Here is a 20,700-nt window from a genome sequence, read left to right as displayed (position 1 = left end):
GGACTTCGGATGGACCTAGCGTCAAGTGGAACTCCCGGCATGCTAATTCGCTCAATCAGTGGATACCAAGGATCCTTCCTGTTTTGGAGCCGGCAATTAGAAGAGACGTGCGCGTAGTGGTAGATGGTTTTCGAATCGGCGATGCTTCTTATTCGAGAGGATTCAATTGCATGAGCGTGGTATGGGTGCCGGAAACTGCAAGTTGTTTCTGTGAAAGGCCGTCGCAGTACCACGCGATGGGTAGCGCCATTGAAGACGAGCCCCCAACTACCTAGACCTTGAAAGCTTTCGGGTGTTTCAGAGACAGCAGATGCAACCAGTACCGAGTGAGCCAAGAGCTGGACTTAGTACGAAGTAGACAGAATACTGGAGTTGCACTGAACAGAGAACACTGAAGGCCGGCGCCGTTAGCGTGTCCGTGGGGGTGCGGGGTTAGGCGAATCTCGGGCATGCAAGGTGTCTTCGTTGGCAACAACGCTGTAACCTTCGGTCAGCTTTTCGGTGATGCCTTCAGGCCCCAGGTTCTCGCCACTTCGCTCCAGGCTGTCACCCCCGGTGCAGGCGGAAACAACGTCAAGTGCGAGGTCAAGAACCCCAACTACCCTGGACAGACCTATGCGCTCAACGCATGGAACACTTTTATCGACCTTGACGGGAACTCTAAAGCTGCTATTCCCACCGACGTTACATCCTTCACCATCGAGTGCAAGGTATAAGCGTCCTCTCGAATACCGCTTAGCAGTACACCGAGCGCCGTGTCATGGGGCGCATGAAGCGAGGTGGTCAGCGATAACGTTCTTTTCTTTGTTTGATGTATTTGGGGAGCGATTTGGGTATATCATCCTGGTGTTTAACAGTGGTGTATACATTCCTCCGTCCGTGTTATGGGAAGTAGTAAAGCTTCAATAGCTAATATCACTCATTTGTGCAGGCGCAATGTGGCTCACGCTGACGCACCTTCAAAACAGCGTTGTTCATCCATACTCATGATCGGATATGCTTGAGACAGGGAAGTAAGTGACACAAGACACAAAAGTTGAGCAGACACACAAAGTATCATTCAGACTGTCGTACTTCACTATCACAACGCTATGCCAAAAGACCAAAGTCCAAGAACGCCTTCCATGCTCTAAGCACATTTTGCCTCACCTACTTGGGCCACGCCCTCTCCCTCTGCCCCGTCCTCCTCTAGCAGCCTTGTAAGGCCTCGGCACTGGTGATCCATCACTCCTTCTCTTCTCACCGATACGTGTCGAGTATCTTTCCTCTCTCTTCATGTTTTCGCAAGCTTCTTCCTGTTCACGGGTCCCCGTAGAATGGTTGTGGACCTCACACCACTGCTGCCGTACTGCCCCATCGCCTCCCGTAGTAAATGGATCGCGAACGTAGCAAATCCCGAAGAGAAGTTTTGCGACTGCGCGGACCCTTGACTTGACACTTGGGTGCGTGTTCATGAACATGTCCCAACTGCCATAGTGCTGCGTTCCCCAGAGGAAACTGTATAGTATCACTATCCAGCGACAAAGTGGGGCATGCGTTGGGAGGTACTCAAAAGCGCGGACGACGTTTTCTATGCTAGGCAGCTCTCCGGTCTCGTGGTAGTTCGTGTTCTGGAAGCGAAGCAAAACAGTATAAGCCGAGTGGTACTCCTTACGCAGATACGTGACTATGTAAAGAGTGAAGAGGTTCTGGTAGTATTGGTCGAGAGTCAAGCGGTGTTTGCCAAACGGCTCGACCCTGCCGTGTTTATCCAAGAGGCTGTACATCGCAAAGATGACGGATTTGACCTTGGGGTTACTGTAATCTTGAAAGAGATTGATCTGCTCAGCGAATTCCATCATATCCAGGCCAGGATCCCCGCTTATTGGAGTATGACCGTTATTCTCTTCATCGTTGAACCGCCTTCCATTGGCCGCCGTCATTCTCGATACTAGCGATCCTGGTGTGGCGTTCATCAATGGTGGCGTATATAACGTTTCATCTCGGTGATGGATGTTCCGTGTATCGAGCCTGAGTGCCGCTGGACCTGTTGGTGTGCTCGGAGGGGGTTTTACGGCGGCGGGAAGGTCGCAATGTTGATGCCTGAGCCGGCAGTTTTGGCAAGTGTGACCGAAATCTATGTGGGCTAGGTTCCCAAGCTGCGGCAAGTAGACTCTGCACTGATGGCCATATTCCGCACACTGACTGCATCCTCCACCGTCAGCCGCCTTGCCATGGTAATGTTGAATCGCTCGCGCATGAGCGATTTCAAATTTCCGCGCATAAGTCAGACGATCCCAATCGCCTACTGGATAGTGATAACCGAATTCATCATCGGAGGGCGGGTCCAAGACGTATGCGGCAAAGTCTTCGATGTGCTTGACCGGGTCTGGTCTAGATGGCGTTGCGGCGTCGCTATCCGTCATCCGCCTTGCGCGCTTTCTGGATATATTTGGGCCGGACTTCAATTCCATCAGCGCCCACGGGTATGTCTTTCGGAGACTGCCTTCCAGCTCAGGATTCTCGCTAATTTCAGTCTCTTCAACCTCGATGATCATTTGCTTGACTCCTCTGGGCTTCTCTGTCGCATGAGCCTCACGAGCTCTGTCCTCTTCGGCTTTGGTTTTGGGTATTACTATAGTGACGCCGGGGTAGTCGTCTTGTAACCGTTGGCGCAACTCTGTTGTCAGATCTTCTTCGCTTACAGTGAAGCTGACGTCTTTGACACACGGCGGGATGCTGGACTTCCTGAATGTCTCCCATGACGGAGTCTGGAGTCCATTATCCGGCTCAGGGAGGTCAGCAGCAGTATCCTGCGTCTGTGAGCCCAGAACAGAGTCGCGGTCATCGATGTGAACACCTTCGTCAACTTCGGCCAAGTCTTTCTTGCGCTGATCAGGCTCCTTTGCCAACTCCTTCAAAAACGCGGCCGAAGCGGCAACAAAGTCCAACACCATATTCTCCGGGCTGACGTCACAGCTTCCCAGCGAATCTCCATTCTCGTCTCTAAGCTGAAGTTCCAGCTTTTGATATCTGAACATGTTAGTTCTGGGGTAGGAAATGTGATGGGTATACCCACAATCTTGGCTGCTCGCTAGGCGCATTGCTATGCTCGACAGCGCGAATGGCGCGTAGGATTTCGCACTCTTTCGCCGTCAAAGCGAACTGATAGGTTGGCTCATTCACGGCCATGCTGAATGACAGCGGGCCCTAAGGTGGGGTTGATGTTGATCCCTGGATGTTGCTTGTCTTAGACTTTGTTGCGCCTAGACGTTGCTTGTTTTAGATTCAGTTGAGTCCTTGATGGACCGCGAAAAATCCTTCTCGCACAACCGAGACCCAACGTGGGGTACGGAGCACCACAATCTGGTCTGCACGAGACACTGAAATTGCCAGTGTAAAACAATGTCTTGTACAGGCCGTCAAACCGTCGGATGTTCCTCGGGCGGTAGAGACGAGTACGTATCGGCAAGTCGCGTCTCTAGGTGCCCGTGGTTGCTTCTGCTGGCTTCCCGCGCCAATCAGGAAGTTTCCGGGACAGTCGGTCGATGACGGAGAAATAATGCTGCATCAGACAGGCGCAAACTGATGGAGATCTAGCGATAGCATCGGCAGATGCAACGAAGGGGCAAAACGTTGGGTGGCTGATGGCCAAAGGGTTGGAACGCGTCTTCGAGAGGAGTTCGCGAACCTTCCGAGGTTTAGCGCGGTCTAATCTTGGTTAAACCGATTATGCGCCGGCCCCACCACCGTCCCGCAGTGGCCCCCTTGTGTCGCCAACAGACTCGACACCAACATCTCATCGGCCATGTATGCTGTCATTAGATGAGCGCGCAAAGATACACTTGAGCTGTCTGGCATCAGGCTTCGATGCATAGTTACAGTGGCTATGCCGCGCCGAGCATCCACTTCGACATTCGCGCGGGAACGGGGTAACAGCACAGCATCCAGCCGCCTCGCAGATTAAGGTAAGCGCATCTCGATGAAGCAGTTTGCGATGAAAACATTGACAAAGAAGTGATGATATGTACAGATGTATCCAAAAAACTTATTTACAAGAAAATATGAGCCGCACAGCGCCTTTCCATCTGTTCACCAATCCAGCTTCAGTTCCTTGGACAAAGCTGGACGCTGGACGCTGGACGCTGCCCGAAACGGCGGATCAGCTTAGCCAGAGCAGGTGCCAGCCTTTTTGGGCTCGCAGCCACCAGCACAACCAGTGTACATCTGGCACTTGGTCTTCGCATCAGCGCAGACGTTCTTGAGGGTAGCAGTGTCCCCGTAGTTGCTGTTAATACCAGCCAGCTCACCACCGTTGACCGCGGTCACGCCCTCGATGTAGACGTTGCGCTTGCATTGCTTAGAGCACTAGGATCGTGTAAGCGGATGTTCAGGAACCTGATCTTGATGATTGAAATCACTTACGTTTCCGCAAGAGCGGTAGAGCTTGCCGTAATCGTTGACATAGAAGTTGACGATGTTCACAGTTCCACATCCGTTGTGCTGAACGACTTTGTCGGATGCGTGGTAGGCGCCGCCACCGATGATCCAGGACTCCTTTCCAGCCTTGTCTTCTTTGATGGAAATGGCATCCTCGCAAACATCTTCGAACCAAACGAACTCAAGAGTGCAGTGGCCTTGGCAATGCACACCTTCCGCCTAAACATGTCTTAGTAGGTATCTACTTCAGGACTTGACCTGACACTTACCTGGTTCTTGCCGATGATCACGTTGCGCAGCGTAGCGCCTTCTTTGAGCAGGAAGACAGCGTCGGCAGCACCGCCCTCAGACTGACCAGAGCAAGCACCGCTACCACGGTCGAATCGGTACCACTGGCCATCGTAGGTTTGACCAGCAGCGACCTCAATGACTTTGCTATTGGTCTTGGTACCAACGGCTTTAGGGACACCTCCAGCGTATCCATTGCATCCAAGGGCAACAGGGAGGAGGGCCGTGGCCGCAGCGAGGATGCCTGCAAACTTCATGGTAAAGGATGGTGTTCGGGTTGAGAAAAAATTGATCGAAAGCGGAAGCTGGAATAGACGAAATGATAGAAAGAATGCTACTGGAGCCTTGGATATCGGAATGCTTCTGGCTGAAGGATAGAACCTTAACCGGTGGGATGTTCGCCGTTACTTATAGGGAGTTGAACCCCTTCTCTCCGCTCTATCCATAGCACGCTGAGGCAGCTTTGCCACGCCTTCTGCACTGCTAACCTCGCACCCTCAACTCAAGTCGTCTTACCACATTAGGACTTTCCTCCTCAATCTTTCCACGCTCATTCGCGGACTTCTATATCGATCCTGCCGAACGTCTTTCCGCCCGAGTCGCGCCATTGCCAAGACTTGTTACGGAGGCTTGGTGTAGAAGGATGCGCTTTGGAAGCGCACATCGGATAGTACCACGTGGTTTTGGTATGGTGATTGCACAAGTGAAACGCCCAGCAAACTCCGCCGTGCGTTGGCACTTGCATTATTAGGGCGACAGTGACATGCCATAGCGCAATGCTTAGCGCTGCAACCCTCCTCTCATTTCCTCTTCCATCATTACTTCCGCCAACTAGCATTTCGCCGGTTCTGTCCTGTATATCCGCTCTTGGTTTATTGAGGTACTATCGATAGCGGAAATACCACACGACTTGGTGTTTCCAGAGGGTTACGTTCCCCGCAGTATGACGGAGAATAGCGGAAAGTTGTGCGCTCTGAAGCTGTCTTGGTCACCGATATCAGCAAACCATCACCAGTAGCATGCCAGCCTTCCGACTCTGCTAGTTAATCTACGGGCAACTGATCACAGTCAAATACTGGCTTTGACCCTTCCTCCCTAGAGACACCGCACGGATACAGCCTAGAGAACTGGGCTAGCGATGGGAATCCCGCTTGCGGCGGGCCCTGGCAAACTAGGAAACACCGTCAGGAACGGTGTCTTGGTATGCATAAGACAACTCGAACTGTCGTTCATGGGAACACTGCGAAGGAACCGGCTCTCAACGATTCAAAAATTCACGCTGTTCATTGACGACGTCGCTTAGAATCGGCCTGATGAGCAATACTTTCTCCGCAGCTCACCTGGGCATGTTGCACGACTGCGACTGTATGAGAAAGACCATGACGCAGTAATAGGCTGCGGAGATTATTTAGCAAAGGCGCAGGATTCTGATGGGTACCGAAGGATGATGTCCTCCACCTTGTGGATACTGATCAGTAAACAGGTGAGAATTCCAAGACCAGGAGTTTCATGCGTTAATCAGAAGGACTCTAGGGCGTCGAAAAGACCGATCGATTGCAGAGTGGAAGATACATTCTCCGTTAAGTCGTGCAGTGCACCACGCGATACAAGCCAAGCTCTTTACTTGCAAGGCGCGGGATAGCTACCCTGACTGGTGGACCTCGGGAGTGTTCAAAAAACGTTCATATGGGGTACATACTGGAGTACATGGTGGCGTGCATGCAGAGCGCATCGGCAGTGCGACGGCTTTGAAAACCCCGGATTTCGGAGAAAGCACTGCATCCTTTAGGAGAGGGGATGGTTGGGGTGTATAATTGCTCAGGTGTGGGACAATATGACAGACGCGCGAGCGATTCCACCAATCAGCGTCATGCACCTCCGCCTTACACAACTCTGCCGTTTACGACCGTCTCTCGCTGGCAGGCACCTTCAACTTGATGCTGAGTTTGCACTTTATATTGTCATCTGAAGCGCACTTACTCAATTTGTGGGTGCCCAACTTGTTGTGGAAAGTGGCGCAGCTTAGGCAGTGGCACGGGTGCGTGCTTTAGCGGGGTCAACGCACCCAAGAACCTCCAGCAACTCTTCTTCATCCTTCCTTCTAAGACATCCGAAGCTGAACATGTTCCATTTCCTTTCAAAATCACGAGAAAAAGGGTCTTCATCGGAACAAAGCCACAACTAGAGAGGACACCGAGTGGAGGGAGAGCCTCCAACCTCACCTCTACAGTCACATGCCGCGCGACGGTTCATTTTCCGAACGTACTCCAATGTCTTGTGTCAAAGGAATCTACTAGAGACCCAAACGCGGCGTTGGCATTCGGAAAGGAGGAGATTAAAGGCATCGTTATCCGGTTACCCGTTGTGCCCAGAAACGCACACATCCGCCAATTCTAGACCAAATTCTAACCCCAAGCTCGGCGCAGGGGTCAGAGTGCAGCCTTACTTTGTGGGCCCGCAGTAATCCTAACTTTGGTATAGCAGTTTTGGTTCAGGGCCGCATTGAGCCAGGAAACCGTAAGCATCCACCCTCACCCATCCATTATTGGCGACCAGCCTCATTTTCGTGATGTTTGCAGCCGAGTTGTCGCTACACGCAGCGCGTGGATTAGATACTACCACCAGGGGTTTGAGCCGCGTAAAAAAGTGCCTTTGCCCTTGTGTCATCTTGCGCAGCCTCGACTTCACATTATACCTTCGCATTCTGTTGAGATAAGGACAAATCGAGGGACAGCAATTCCATGGTTCGTGAATAACACGCTTTCTACGCACCGCATACCCACAAAACCCAATTTTGGAAGTTGTACAGACACGGAATGCACTCGAACTCTCATCCACGGTACTCATGATGCGGAGTCTTATGGTCATGCAGGATCACCCAGTCAAACAATCGTCTTCTGTGCGCACGTCGATTGTAAACAACACTCCTCTTCTCACACCTATTGAGACACTGGCCAGGGATTAACATCACAAATATGCCATTCAACTTCACATCATCCCTTTCAAAGTTCGTGCCTGTCTTCTTTGAGAGTCCAGTAGGTCACTGACTGTACACAGTAACCCGGACCATTCAGTATCCAGCCTACGAGAGCTGAGGACGTCGCATATAGCAGCCCTTCCAACTGCATCCCAGGATGAAACATGCTGCATCTGCCTACATCTATACGATCCTTCTCACGAAGCCGTCACTGTGCTCATAACAGGCTGCTACCATCGCTTTGGCCGCAAATGTCTCGCAGACTACCTCGACAGCGAAAGCCCACGTAACAACAGTTGTCCCCAATGTCGACGAGAATGGTACAAACGACCACCTGCCTGGACGGCGCCACGAGACGTCAACGTCACGGAGAGTTTGCTAGGTTTGACCTTACCACAACAGCCGGCGCTAGTCGAATCACGAGCGAGAGCTCATCGAACGCGAAACATCTTGGAGCAAGAACGGGCGTCGAACAACGGAGTCATCAGTAGCCATTTAGATGAGATCTTCCGGAGACTGGATCTGATTCAGGACATCAGTAGCGAGCAGCACACTTCCACGGCAGACACGCGCGTGCGTCTTCAAGCGATTGAGCGCCGCTCCCGGAGACTTCACCAAGAATCCCAGTCTGCACATGAGAACAGTAGAGTTCTGCAGACGTCATTGAACGAGCGTGAAGCATTGTTAAGACGCCAGGAAAGAGAGTTAGAGCAACGTGAGAGTGAGATCAGGCGGCAAGACAGAGTCACTAGGGAACTTGACTTCCTCAGACGAATGGACTTGGGAAGAAGAGTTGGACCCGGGCTTTGCGATGCCCAGAACTCTATGGCGAGTAGCGCAGATACTAGGGTGACATCTTCACCTACGGTTCCTACGCCAGATGAGAGCCCAGAAACCGCCAACGCGTCTACAAACACTAGGGAGGATGCTCACCAGCCACCTCCATCGCCACCATCCGAAGACCCGATAAGCGCTCGTCAATACAACGCGTACTTACAGCACATCAGTCTGTCAAACGACGACCCGCCCATTGTTCGCGAAAATCGAGAATCTTCAAACCCCGGTATGCCTGTCACACGTACAGAAAGAGATGAGCCTGTCGCATCCAGAGACGACGTGTGGACACGATCATACGAGTTGATAAACCGGCCGCACCGCAGATTTCATGGCATTGACCATACCGAAGCTTTTGGACGAATGTCTAGAGCCTTGGAAAACTACTGTGAAAGCTTAAGTCCTGGGTCAACACAGCCAGCTACCGCCCCCACATCAACGCCTCCCCCGGTATCTCTTCGACGGCCGCAACTTCGCACGAGCCCTAATAGCGTTTCGAATAGGCATGAAGTGCCGGTAGATGCTGGGCCTTTTGTATCTCTCGATCCACGGAGAAATGCAGGCTACTGGCCGACGAGTCTGAACTGAAGGGCGGCTTCACAAGTTGCGCGGAAGACTGCATAGCGCAACTACGCTGCGTGAAAACAGATATTGAAGCTTTGGCAGTATTTATCGTGATGGGACTATATTCAGTGACATCACACGACGAATGGGAGAACGGAGCGTCGTCGGAGAAATGCTCCACTTACTGCCCGCGTAGATTCTTAATCGGAAGAGGCTATGTCTTATATTCTACGTACATGTGTACAATAGCGTCTGTGTTAGTCACTTCCCAGATTGTAATACAATGTCAGCGGTAACGCGACATGATTTCTGACTGACTGCAGTGACGCGAAGGAAGAACGCACACTTCGTGCCGATTTGCGCAAACTTCAAAAAGACTTTATTGCGCAATCTTTTATTGCTTTCTTATTGTATGTTGCTAACAATGACGAGAATTTGTGAGCTCTTCTCCATTTTCAACCAAGGTACAATAGACAATAGTATACAAACTTTTCATCGGCCAGTCAAAGCGTCCACACAACTCACCTTCACTACATGAATTTTCTGCCAACAACGACGTTTTCTCCTCGCTCACTTACTATTGTCTCTCGCTCTCAATAGTGCCAAGCTTTGTTACAGCCAAAGTCTTTTCTGATAACTCTAACTCTACTTCCAACTCTTTACTCCTTACTCTTTACTCTTTACTCTTTACTCCTTACTCTTTACTACCAACACACATCAACATGATCGCAGGTCTCGACGGTATCGGTGCGGATATCGCTGGTAACGAGTTGATTGGCGCTGGCGCCATCTCACCTCTACCATTCAGTGCACCCTCATCGCCTGACCTTACACCTACGTCACCAGCCTACGCGCCCACGTCGCCAGTATACACACCCACAACCCCTACATTCCCAGCATACCCGAAATCCCCGGCGTTTTCACCCACCTCACCGGGATACACACCCACATCTCCCACGTTCCCAGCAAACCCGCTATCCCCGAACTTTTCACCCACTTCACCGGCATACTCTCCCACAACTCCCACGTTCCCGACATCCCCGACATACACGCCCTCGACACCACCGCCCCATGGTAGCCCAATCCCACCCTGGCGCGAAGAGTCCTATGCTGCTCCAGTGCAGAACCAGCAGCACAATCCCATCGTCATCGACTCTGATTCCGACGACAACGCAGGCTACGCCGTCCAGTTCCAGAACTTCGAGAACTTCAGACGCCATGTCGCTGATGTGCGGAGTCGAGCAAGAGAGACGCGCAGGCCGAGGAGTATCAGAACGAGACGGGCCGCTACTGCTGCTGCTGCTGCTGAGAGGGAGCGTGTCAGTGAGACCACCGCTGTGAACGGTGGGACTGGTACCGCCAGGTCTCGCGCGCTGAACCGTCTTCTGGGTAACGGAAGGCACCCGTTTCAGCCTTCTGAGTACACCGCTAGCGCTGGCGCTGGCGCGTCTCCTGTTCCCATGACCGAGATGTTGGAACAGCGCAGCGAGCCGCAGGAGCGACGTCTAGGAAGCGAGCTACGACGCGCAAGCAGGTTCGATCAACCCGCCTCGCGAACTGCTAACCACGCGAGCGCCCGCCGAGTTCGAGCCCCAACACCATACAGACAGACTCCGAGCCCAAACAACTCAGACACGCCGATAGACCTTACCGCAGATGAGCCTACCGAACTCCCCGCTATTCAGTCAGGTTCTGCGCGCGAAGCTGTTCGCAGCAGGCAGCTCGATCGCCGCGAAGCTTCCTTGTCGCGTCGCGAGCAGGTGCTTCTTGAGCGGCAATTAGCGCTGATTAGGCGGGAGGAAGCGGTTTCGACGCAGGAGGACAAAGCAAACGAGATGATGAACATGTTGAGGAGGCATAGAGAGGAGCTGGAGGAGATGGTTAGGAGGCACAGGGACCCGTATTGGGAGTGACTTTTACACCGAGACCGTTGAGAGAGAGGAAATCATGACGAACATCAGACTGTAGTTGATCTCACCGTATGGGAAACCAGGCTTGGTCCCAACGAAGCAGCGAATGCGAATGAAAACTTGAAATTGAACTCTTGATTGCTTGTGGTATACATACAGATCCCACTTCGTCGAGCCATACTTGTAGACCAACACGCATGCCGACAGGTATTCCCATTTCCTTTCTCTACGCCATAATCCCTGTTGTTATCGTAGACTCGAGAAACAAACGTCGGGAAAAAGCTCTTGCGTTCAGAATACACCACCGGAAAGGAAAGGTAGGCTCGAAGCCAAGCATCCCGAACGCCGAGCGCAGCTCTAGACTGGCGCGCTGCAGTAATATCAAAGAAAGAAGAAAACGACCCGGTATATAATCGCCGTTGCAACGCCAGTGAAATGTTGCCCTCGCACACACCGTATATACACACAAACGGCGGACAGGTTACTGAAGGAAATGGATGAAGAAAGTCGTCATCGCCGACGAGGAATAATCGTGTTCGCGTGCATGAGGTGCGTAGCCAGCCCCATGATTCCCTGCCGATCCAGCCACCCAGCCCGAGAGGGAAAAGTCGAAATTTAGTTTTGGTAACCCGAGTTGCAATCCCCTGGGTGTGAGGATGCAATAATGACGTAACGCCAAGCGCCGTCCATGCGTTGTGACAGAGACGACGATGCGTCAAGGAGTAGGAGAGGAAGGAGAAGGTTGGGTAGATTACAAGGTCGTACGGGTAGAGCATCGTGATCGTCGGAGCTGCGCATGCCCCACGCTTTGCGTCATTGCCATGATGCAGAGTCATGACAATGGCGGTGTACACGTGTAACATGGTCAGGAAGCTTGTTTACTCCCAGTTACCTGACAACGTGAGTGAGTGTCTCAGTACTTCGAAGGATACCGCCCGTTCTCTTGATCGTCGGGGCTGGAGTTCCTTTGGGGTTGGTATACGAACCGGTTCATCATCTGGCCTTGCTGCATCGGCATCATGTGTACGCCGTTGGGTTGCATCTGGGCGATGCCATATGGGTTTTGATGGCTAATATCGCTGCCGAGGAAGTTGTTCATAGCGGCGCCATGGAGGCCCTGGGCCTGCGACACTGGGCAGTCCTTGTGAGCTAGAAGAAGCGTCTTGAGGTTAACTATCTCTTCGCGAAGCTGAGTGACGGTAGCAGAGAGCGCGTCGTTCTCTGTACTAAAAAGTTCGACTTTAGCTTGGAGGTTGGCCAACCACTGCTTCTTGCGCTGTCGGCACTTGAGGGCAGCGACCCTGATACACGTTAGTAGCTTGAAGTTGGGATGGGGAAAAAAGACATACCTATTGCGCTCGAGGAAGTTCTTGCGCTTCTCCTCGTCGGTCATCTTGCGGCCCTTGCTGTCGTACTCCTCCTCCTTGATGTTGTTCTCGTCATCAGAGTCGCCGTCATCCATGTCGTCGCCCATGGGCTGGTTGGCGTTGCTCTTCTTTCTTGAGTTCTTGGGGCCGTCTTCAGCTTTGCGCTTGTTTCCGGCAGCTTGTTTGCCATTAGCGGCGCCCTTCTTCGCACGTGACCGTGTACCAGTCTTGTTTTGCTCACTCTGGCCGCTCTCTGAGAAGTCACCGGTCTCTGCAGATTGAACGCTGTTGATGGAACCCTTGGTGTCACGGCGGCCATGATTGGCGTTGACGGGTTGGACGGGCATGTGCCCGGCATTCATCGATTGCTGTTGGGGAGCCATCGAGTAGGGTGGCTGGTTGTTGCGTGCAGCGCCGTTTTGGCTGGCAAAGGACAGCAGGTCGTTAGCGGCACTGCTGACGTCATGGTTTGGATATGGCTCGTTCTGGGCGCGCTGTTGTGGCTGCTGCGCCTGCTGGTAGTTGTTGTTAGGGCGGTCCATTCCTGCGGTCGCGGCTTCGGGCTGCGACGTGGGCGCGTTGGAGGTGGCTTTGTTGTTGTTAGCTTGGTGTTGAGCAGCGGCGCGCAGAGCAGACTGCTGGAAGTCGGCAGTACCAGGTGTCACGCCAGCACTTTGGAGATTGAAGATGGCTTGGGTGTTCGGGCTAGGAGCTGGGAACATGGAACCACCGCCGCCAGGAGTAAGGCCGGTGCGGAGAGAGGATTCGTTCGGGGTTGGGAAGCCTCGGAATGACTCGCTAAAATAATCTGTCTGTCCAGTCGGCCCGCTCAGCATAGCAGGGCTCAAGGGTCCTGCGCGTAAGCCCTGCCACCCCGGTGTGATGCCCGGTAGGGGTGATGGTGACGTAATGTTCGCAACGGGCGGAAGAATAGGTCGGCCTCCAGGTGTCTGTAGGTTGCCAGACTCGCCGCCAAAGGACTGCTCGAAGACGTTTGGCTCGAGCGAGAAGGGGTTGTGGACGGTGTTGAAGTAGTCGGGAGTATCGCCAGTGGTCGAGGGCGCGGGCTTTGGTGGAGGCGCCAACGGCTGGGCATTGGTGGTTGCGGGTTTGGCAGCGTCTGCGTTGGTGGCCGCTTCGGTGGTCGCAGCTGGCGGTGGGTTAGCATCGTGTGCTGGTGGACGACGAGATGGATGCAAAGCGACAGTTGACAGCCGACGGTGATGTTGGGACGGGACTACTTACGCTGTACCTTGGGCGACGACTCGGCCTTTACTGGCTCAGCTGATCACGGTGTTAGTAATGCTTGCATGTGTGATGATGTGACGGCGAGGATGACGACGATGCATGCGCGCGCGACGCAGGCAGGGAAAGGGGAGGCGTGGGAAGCAGCAGCGGTGAGGGCGTCACGGGGCAGCAGCGACGGGGGCATACACACCTTCAGTCTTGGTGACGGTAGGAAGAGATGTTTTGCTGTCCTTGGGAGAGGACATCTTGGAGGACGGGGAGGAGGTTCGAGCGGTTTGGGTTGCGGCTGCCATACTTTGGGGTGGTGACGTAGGGGTGGTGTCCTGGTCGATCGCTTGTGGTACCGGGCCTTGACCTCTCTTCGCTCGCTCGCTCACACGCACGCGATTCGGCTTCTCTCGACGGTTTTGGGCGCACACGGGCGACTCGAGCACAATAGCACCTGTGCTGTTCGGCGGAGCTGTCAGCGCACGGAATTACAGGTGCAGGCACGATGCGACGGGCTGGGTGCAGGCAGACGACGGGCGCAAAGGGCTGTCGCAGACGCTGGGAACGTGGCAAAGTCGGCAGCGCAGATAACAACAGCGGCGGCAGCGGCAGGGCAGGGCAGGGCGACACGACTACGTACCTCAGCAAAAGGAATCGAGCGCGGCAGATGCGGGGTCGAGCCGTCTCAATCCGATGAATATCGATATTGTTGACCGCCGGCTCTGTCGTCGCAAAGCTGGTGTCTGCTTGTCAAAACCAATAGTGACGTCAAGCCCCTGTGGTGACGCTCGCAGCCGTCGCAGTCTCTAGACCTACACGCGCGCTGACTCTGCACGACTCTAGGCAATCCGGGGCTGTGGAAGCGCGTGATGGATGTTCCTGATCTCAATGAGGCTCAAACCGGCGTTGACGGGGATTGTGCTCGTGGTGACGATGACAGTGAGGCGTTCGGCGATGAGGTCAGAGGACAGGACGAGCGAGCAATTTCTGGGAGTGACGCAGCTGTGCCAAGCGCATAACGTGATTTCTTGGGTTCGTAATCAAACCCGGCCGCTAGTCCGCTCTGAGGGCCAATCACTGCAGCCGAGGCCCCACCGCCTTCGCTGGTCCGCCGATCCGCAGCCCCTTTTGGCTCGCCTGCCACGAGACGCTTTCCGGCACTGGTCCCGTCGAAGCACCCCAGCCTTCCATTCACTGCAAGGACTATTCCCGCCCACCGCATTTTCCTCTCCTCCAGCACGCTGCGATAAGACACACGTAGGAGGTTGATAATGCATCGTTCACAATGACCGCATCGACGACTGCTACCACTTCCATCCCTGCCTCTCCACCCGCAGGGAAGGAACCTCGAAGCTACTGGAGCCGACACTCTGCAACGGCCAGCGGATCTGATTCTGCCAGGTGCCGGTCCCGTTCCAGACCTCGATTCACGCATGTTTCGCCGATCTACATCGTCTACTCGCATCGGCAAAGTACCAGCCCTCGCGCGGACTTTGCAACCGCTGTCCCAATCACACCATGCCAAAGTTTCATCGTCTTCTTTTTCCCGATGCTCATCGAGATCGTGATGTCCATGTTGTCTAATGCAACAAGCGTGGAATGCAGGAGTCGGATGTTTGGCATTCTGTAATCAACCAGTGGGTGGGTGGCAGGGCGATGCCAGCCTCCACACCCTAAAGACGTATCACGAACGTTAGGGACGACGGCTATTCCGCTTCCCCGTACCTTCTTGATTCTTGCTGCTTGGCCGCATGGGTCTGGCTCATGCGAGCGATCAACTATCCGCACGTAGCGCATGAGCGTGCAGCAAAGCTTAATTGTGACGTAGTTATTGACCTTTGATCTCCACTGGCGCACAACACTGCTGTAGAGCCATCTAGTCTCGCCAGACTTGCAGACTGAGGGTTACACATCTGCTTCTTCCCCATCAGACAGGTGTTTTGCCTAGCTTTCATTTGAAACTCACACTATTGGTGATGCTTTTGATCGCTACTACGACACCAATCGGATCCAACTCCATCTACACCGGAGCATGCTTTTACTTCCAACAACACATGAAATTTGATAGCTCATGATATTGTCAAATAGATTTGAATACCCTGATAGCTCGGGGTAAAGCTGAAACGGCATGGAGGAATGAGCAACATTGATCGAAGGCAAATCAACTTCGAAATTCATGACAGGTCGATGTGGAAGGGGTCTTCTTTTCTGTTGACTGGAGACAAGTAAAGAGAAAGGTATTTCTGGAAACACATGAAGCAAAAGCCAAACATAACTTGCTTCAGCTAAACATCGACGCACGAGATGTACAGCTTTGCAAGGTATGATTTAGCATACAATACACAATCTTTTCCTCTTTCCATAAACAGATGATGTCGAAGAATCGCCACACAACAACTAAGATGCTCGGGGTGCATCTTTCCGAACATCCCCCTTTCTAATCCATCTTAATGTTACTTCACCTAGGCATCTCTATGCAGGTGCTGTATCGGCTCTATAAACTGTAAGCCTCCGCTAGAACTTACACAATGATGTAGCAACAAAATAGAGAAGAAATCCGTAACACCATTTACCTCAACTCACACATTAGGGAGAGAGTGAGACGGCTATATAGTAACAAATACCCGACTACCTAGGTATGTGCACAGAGATAGAAGAAGAAGTACGTAATTCAACTGACCAAGGGGTAGAGCAGGTCTTTTGTTTGGTCAATGCGAATTGCATATGAGCCACCAAAGTAGACTTTACACATCAGCAAGATAATAATGAAATCTTCGCGTCGGGACGTCGTCGAGTTTAGGTACGCGGCGTCCGGCGCGTAGTACAGCATCGGGGAGCTCCGAAGTGGGCTGGAGGGGTAGCTACCGCGTACAACAGCAGGAAGGTACCGCAGATCTGTCTTCGCGCGATTATCATATCTACACTCACAAACACTCTTTCTGTTTAACCTTCCCAGGTCTAGACATCATTGACCACACGGCCTTACCTCACAAACACTACGCGCACACCCGCACACCTTTACAACCGCATGTCCACCACGCACCGCATCACCGCCCTCACAAACCACCTCTCCCCACCCACACCCCCCACCGCAAAGATGTCGACCCCCGAGAAGAAACCCCCAATAACCTGCCACGTCCTCGACACAACCCTCGGGCGCCCCGGCCCCAGCATCCCCGTAACCCTCACCCTGCACCCCACAACCACCACGAGCACCGCCTCGACCCCCAAATTCACCGGCCTCACAAACGGCGACGGCCGCGTAACCGCCTGGACACCCAGCACGCCCTTCTCCTCCGCGAGTCTAGAAGAAGTGTTCGCGCAAGAGGGTGATCAAAAGTACAGTTTGACGTTTGATACTGAGCGCTACTTTGGGGAGAGGGGGGTTAAGACTTTCTTCCCGGAGGTGGAGGTGAAGTTTCTTGTGAGGCAGGAGGCCAAGGGCGAGCATTATCATGTGCCGGTGTTGTTGGGGCCGTTTGGGTATACGACGTATCGGGGGAGTTGAGGGCATTGAATGTATGGATAGGTGGATAGGTGGAAGGTGAGCATGGGGATAGAGAGGAGGAATGGGTTGGAAGTCAAGGTAATTACATCTTGACTGTTTGTCAATCTCGAGTCCAGGACATTGGTGTCACGATTCTGTCTTCGAGGTACAGCGGGAACCTGCATTCAGTGTGCTTCCGTGTCGCCAGCGGTAGGGCAGCACAAAGTGCGACAGTGTACATGAGAAGAGATTCGCGTAGAACACGCGCACCAATACTCTGGGTCGATTCGTCTCACAGGGCGGCTACGACACGGCTGTCTGTGCACTCGATACATGCAGTGCTATATCGAGAACACGTTGAAACCCGCAAGGAGTCCAAGCTCCATTGCAACTGTCTACACTCACGTCGCTCAAGCACAGCGTACAAATTCAATGACGATGATGATGATAATGTGGTATCAATTCTTCATTCGCACCTATCTCCCCTCTCATACCAGCCCATCCATATCGGGCGCTCACTGGCTCGCTCGCTCAGCGCTAGAATATATACATACAGGAATATAAAAACCGTGCGGTGGTCATCGCACCACGTCCGTCAGAGCTAGACGTTAAGTTGGAAAGATCAGAATCAGATCATGACAGAATAAAAGATGCTTGGATATCAATGAACGAGAAAACACGGAAAGTGTGACTAATGCATCCGAGATGCCAGATCTCGGCCGTCGTAATGCCTAGATCCAGAGAAGAGAAGTGTAAAGGAAATGGTGTGGGTGCCGCAGTGGCTGGATATCTTCGCAGATTTAACATAGATGGTGCCCAGTTCGCTGAAGCTGGGTAAAGTAGACGCCTTTGATATCGGCGATGTAGAATTCATCATTTACAACCCGCTCTTGTGGTTGTCGGAGAACGGGCTCTGGTCCCTTCTGTTAGAGACAGTGCTGCCGCGTTTTGACGCTGATGACTCCTCGACAATGGGCGTCATCGGTGTGCGAAGGCCGAGCGAGGTATCGTATGAAGTGATGCGGGAAGACATGATGGGTCGCGGTGGTTCGAGTGACGAGCTATCTGCGAAAGGACTTCGGTCCATGGTAGGTGTGCCGTCCCGAGAATCAGGGTATGGTGAGCCGCGGTCGCTGCCCGAGTTGCTGCGAAGTAGTGTTTGTCGTGCGCGTACGTGGTCATCGTCGGAGTCGTCCCCAGAGTCGGATGCTAAGCTTCCTCTTCGTGCACGCGAGTGGGCAGCACCATCATCTGATGAGGCGGTAGAGTAGCCGGTGAGTGGGCGCGCAGAGGGTACGAGGACTTCGGGTGTGTTGACGAGTGTTCGGTCTGCGCTTGTTGTCGAGTTTGATGAGCTCTTGGGTGGTGTGATGTCGGAGCTCCTCTTCTTAGTGATGTTGAGGGCACGGACAGGGCCAAGTTGTGCGGTGCTTCGGACGGAGTTTGCGGGGCTGATGCCAGGCATGTGAATGCGGATGGGCTTTACGGTGTGCTTGGGGTCGATTGAAGGTACAGGTGGTGTCTCCATGCTGGGTGTCTCTGCTGGGCTGTTGGTCGCAGTCGACTTGACGCTGACGACAGCTGCCTTGCCGCGTACGATGGTCTGAGCTGGGAGAGGAGATACAATGGCGTTTTGCCGGTACATGGTCGATGCAACGCTGCCTCGTTGGGCGAGACTGGGAGCGATGCTTGTGCGGCCGGCGGTGCTGGCAGACATCATGGAGTCGCGGAAGTCGGGAACGAAGAAGTGCTGGTCGGCGGTCGAGTACGGGGTGCTCATGCCAGACGAAGGCGACATGGCAGGAATCGGAGGCACGGGAGGGACGAGCAGGTCGGGCGATCCGGGGCCTGAGCGGTTGGTGACGCCGGGGATGTAGGCGATCTGAATGATGTTGGAGGCGCGGGTGAGGACGGACGAGGCCATCGAGGCAACGGTGTGTGTGGACGCGCGCGCGCTCCGCCGTGACTGGAAGTCGTTCTCGGCCTTCTCTTGCGCCGTCATGTCGACATCCTGCCATTCGCTGCGCTGGGACATGGGCCGCCTCTTTCCCTTTAGGCAGTACTTCCATACGATGAATGTGAGAATGGCGATGAAGGCGATTCCGCCGATGACTCCACCGGCAATGGCACCGACGTTTGGCTTGCTAGCAGGAGCGTCGCCTGCCGTGGGGTCGGGCTGGCAGCCGACGGAGGCGCACTGGTCGCATGTTCGTGAGTTCTGGACGCAGACCTCGTTGGCTCTGCACTTGATGCCCTCGCAGGACAGTGCAGCCGTCTCACATGCGACGCATCGCTTTTCTATCCGGAAGACATTCTCAGCGTCTGGCATCGTGTTAGCGGGCTGTCATATGCAGTCACGTCGCTGCAGGGTCGCAGATCGTACCTCTGAGCGCACGGATGGACATGGCAACGGTGGATGGGGTGGTTAGGGGATCAGCAACCCCAGGTGAAGAAGCAACGAGGGCCAGCTGTCAGCTATGGGCGCACCCGGTGGTGTGCGACGCGGATCGTGAAGGTGTCGTACGGCGGAAATAGCACGGTGCGACGGTTTTGAGCGGTTCGAGTGCCTGGCGACGGGGACAAAGAAAGCAGGCGAGAATAGACGGCGCTACGGAGAATGGGAAGGTGCGAAGGGTGGCGGGCGAAGTCTTGTACGGCGGCGCGAAGGGTGGTAACGAGTGACTGGGGACAAAGGCGACGCAACAAAGAAGCAAAAGCGGTGATGCGGCGCAAAGGTGGTGAGGAACCTGAGGACGAGGGCGCAGTAGCGTGGTCAGACGGGCGTGGCTCTTGGGTGTTGGGGCGCCGGCTGGGGTGGGCCGCGCGTGTTTCGTCAAGGCGAGCTGGGGCCTGAGGGTGAGGTGTGCCGACGGGCGACAATGTCGATGGGCACGCGAAAATGTCCGAAACGCTCTTTCTTTTTGTCGCTGCCTCAGAGCTGCGATCGTCGTGCACTCGACCTGGCCGTTGCGGAGGGGGAGACTGTTACAGACACTGTTGCTGCTCTCTTTGAAGCACCTGACTGGGGACCCAAGCCACGGCCGTTCTGGGCCAAGCGGCCCTCGTGTGCATAACCTTAATCTATTTAATTGCAGCCTCAACCGGGCGACCGAACGCCTCCAGCTGCCTCACCACCAGCGCCCATATCACGGCCTCGCCCGGCCTCATCTATTCACATTCCGCGCATCGCTTTCTTTCATCTGCTCTCGCACGCTGTTGCACAGATTTGCACTCATCTGCTGCCGGCGCTGACCGGGACTTGCTGACCTCAGGTACGGGATCCAGCCGCTAGCAGAGCCTCCCGCGACCTCATTGGCCCTTCGCTCTTGGGTAAATAGTCAATTGCGCGTCTAGATTCATCTCTCCGCAGCGGCCAATATATCGAGCATCCACCTTATCTCCCACCACGTGCAGCCTCCTTCACCCATCCATACTACTGGATACTACTCCCAACTGCTTACCCATTCACGGCAACACCTCCAACTCCGCGCAAGCCACTTCAAGCCTCAGGCTACATGTATCCGATTCCTCGCACAGAATCATGTCAGCCAAGCTCCACGCACCTGCAACACTCCTCTGGTCCAGCACCTGCCAGGTCCAACAGCCGCAGGTATCGCA

At 53.9% G+C, this 20,700-nt stretch overlaps 7 protein-coding genes across 7 annotated transcripts; 3 read left to right on the top strand and 4 right to left on the bottom strand.

Annotated features, from left to right (window-relative positions):
- Positions 1-236: 236 nt before the first annotated feature.
- J4E84_001839 (uncharacterized protein) lies at positions 237-716 on the top strand (the record flags this gene model as incomplete). The annotated part of the gene is made up of 2 exons (XM_049384469.1): positions 237-240; positions 457-716. 2 exons carry the CDS (start codon positions 237-239, stop codon positions 714-716), a joined length of 264 nt encoding a protein of 87 aa, XP_049247825.1.
- A 429-nt stretch (positions 717-1,145) lies between these two features.
- Positions 1,146-3,171, bottom strand: J4E84_001838 (uncharacterized protein; the record flags this gene model as incomplete). The annotated part of the gene is made up of 2 exons (XM_049384468.1): positions 1,146-2,990; positions 3,166-3,171. The coding sequence occupies 2 exons, from the start codon at positions 3,169-3,171 to the stop codon at positions 1,146-1,148; spliced, it is 1,851 nt and encodes a 616-aa protein (XP_049247824.1).
- Positions 3,172-4,146: 975 nt separating this feature from the next.
- J4E84_001837 (uncharacterized protein) lies at positions 4,147-4,964 on the bottom strand (the record flags this gene model as incomplete). The annotated part of the gene is made up of 3 exons (XM_049384467.1): positions 4,147-4,347; positions 4,405-4,638; positions 4,689-4,964. The coding sequence occupies 3 exons, from the start codon at positions 4,962-4,964 to the stop codon at positions 4,147-4,149; spliced, it is 711 nt and encodes a 236-aa protein (XP_049247823.1).
- A 4,840-nt stretch (positions 4,965-9,804) lies between these two features.
- On the top strand, positions 9,805-10,995 carry J4E84_001836 (uncharacterized protein; the record flags this gene model as incomplete). Its single annotated transcript, XM_049384466.1, has 1 exon — positions 9,805-10,995. The coding sequence occupies one exon, from the start codon at positions 9,805-9,807 to the stop codon at positions 10,993-10,995; it is 1,191 nt and encodes a 396-aa protein (XP_049247822.1).
- A 910-nt stretch (positions 10,996-11,905) lies between these two features.
- On the bottom strand, positions 11,906-13,852 carry J4E84_001835 (uncharacterized protein; the record flags this gene model as incomplete). The annotated part of the gene is made up of 4 exons (XM_049384465.1): positions 11,906-12,293; positions 12,342-13,509; positions 13,605-13,643; positions 13,798-13,852. 4 exons carry the CDS (start codon positions 13,850-13,852, stop codon positions 11,906-11,908), a joined length of 1,650 nt encoding a protein of 549 aa, XP_049247821.1.
- A 2,840-nt stretch (positions 13,853-16,692) lies between these two features.
- On the top strand, positions 16,693-17,103 carry J4E84_001834 (uncharacterized protein; the record flags this gene model as incomplete). Its single annotated transcript, XM_049384464.1, has 1 exon — positions 16,693-17,103. The coding sequence occupies one exon, from the start codon at positions 16,693-16,695 to the stop codon at positions 17,101-17,103; it is 411 nt and encodes a 136-aa protein (XP_049247820.1).
- An 856-nt stretch (positions 17,104-17,959) lies between these two features.
- On the bottom strand, positions 17,960-19,411 carry J4E84_001833 (uncharacterized protein; the record flags this gene model as incomplete). The annotated part of the gene is made up of 1 exon (XM_049384463.1): positions 17,960-19,411. One exon carries the CDS (start codon positions 19,409-19,411, stop codon positions 17,960-17,962), a length of 1,452 nt encoding a protein of 483 aa, XP_049247819.1.
- Positions 19,412-20,700: the final 1,289 nt, after the last annotated feature.

Source organism: Alternaria hordeiaustralica (assembly GCF_023758085.1).
Source record: "Alternaria hordeiaustralica strain BMP 2776 chromosome Unknown scaffold_2, whole genome shotgun sequence".
Classification (NCBI taxonomy): domain Eukaryota; kingdom Fungi; phylum Ascomycota; class Dothideomycetes; order Pleosporales; family Pleosporaceae; genus Alternaria; species Alternaria hordeiaustralica.
The sequence above is the reverse complement of the archived record's forward strand: the minus strand, read 5'-3'. Positions and strand labels throughout refer to the sequence as shown.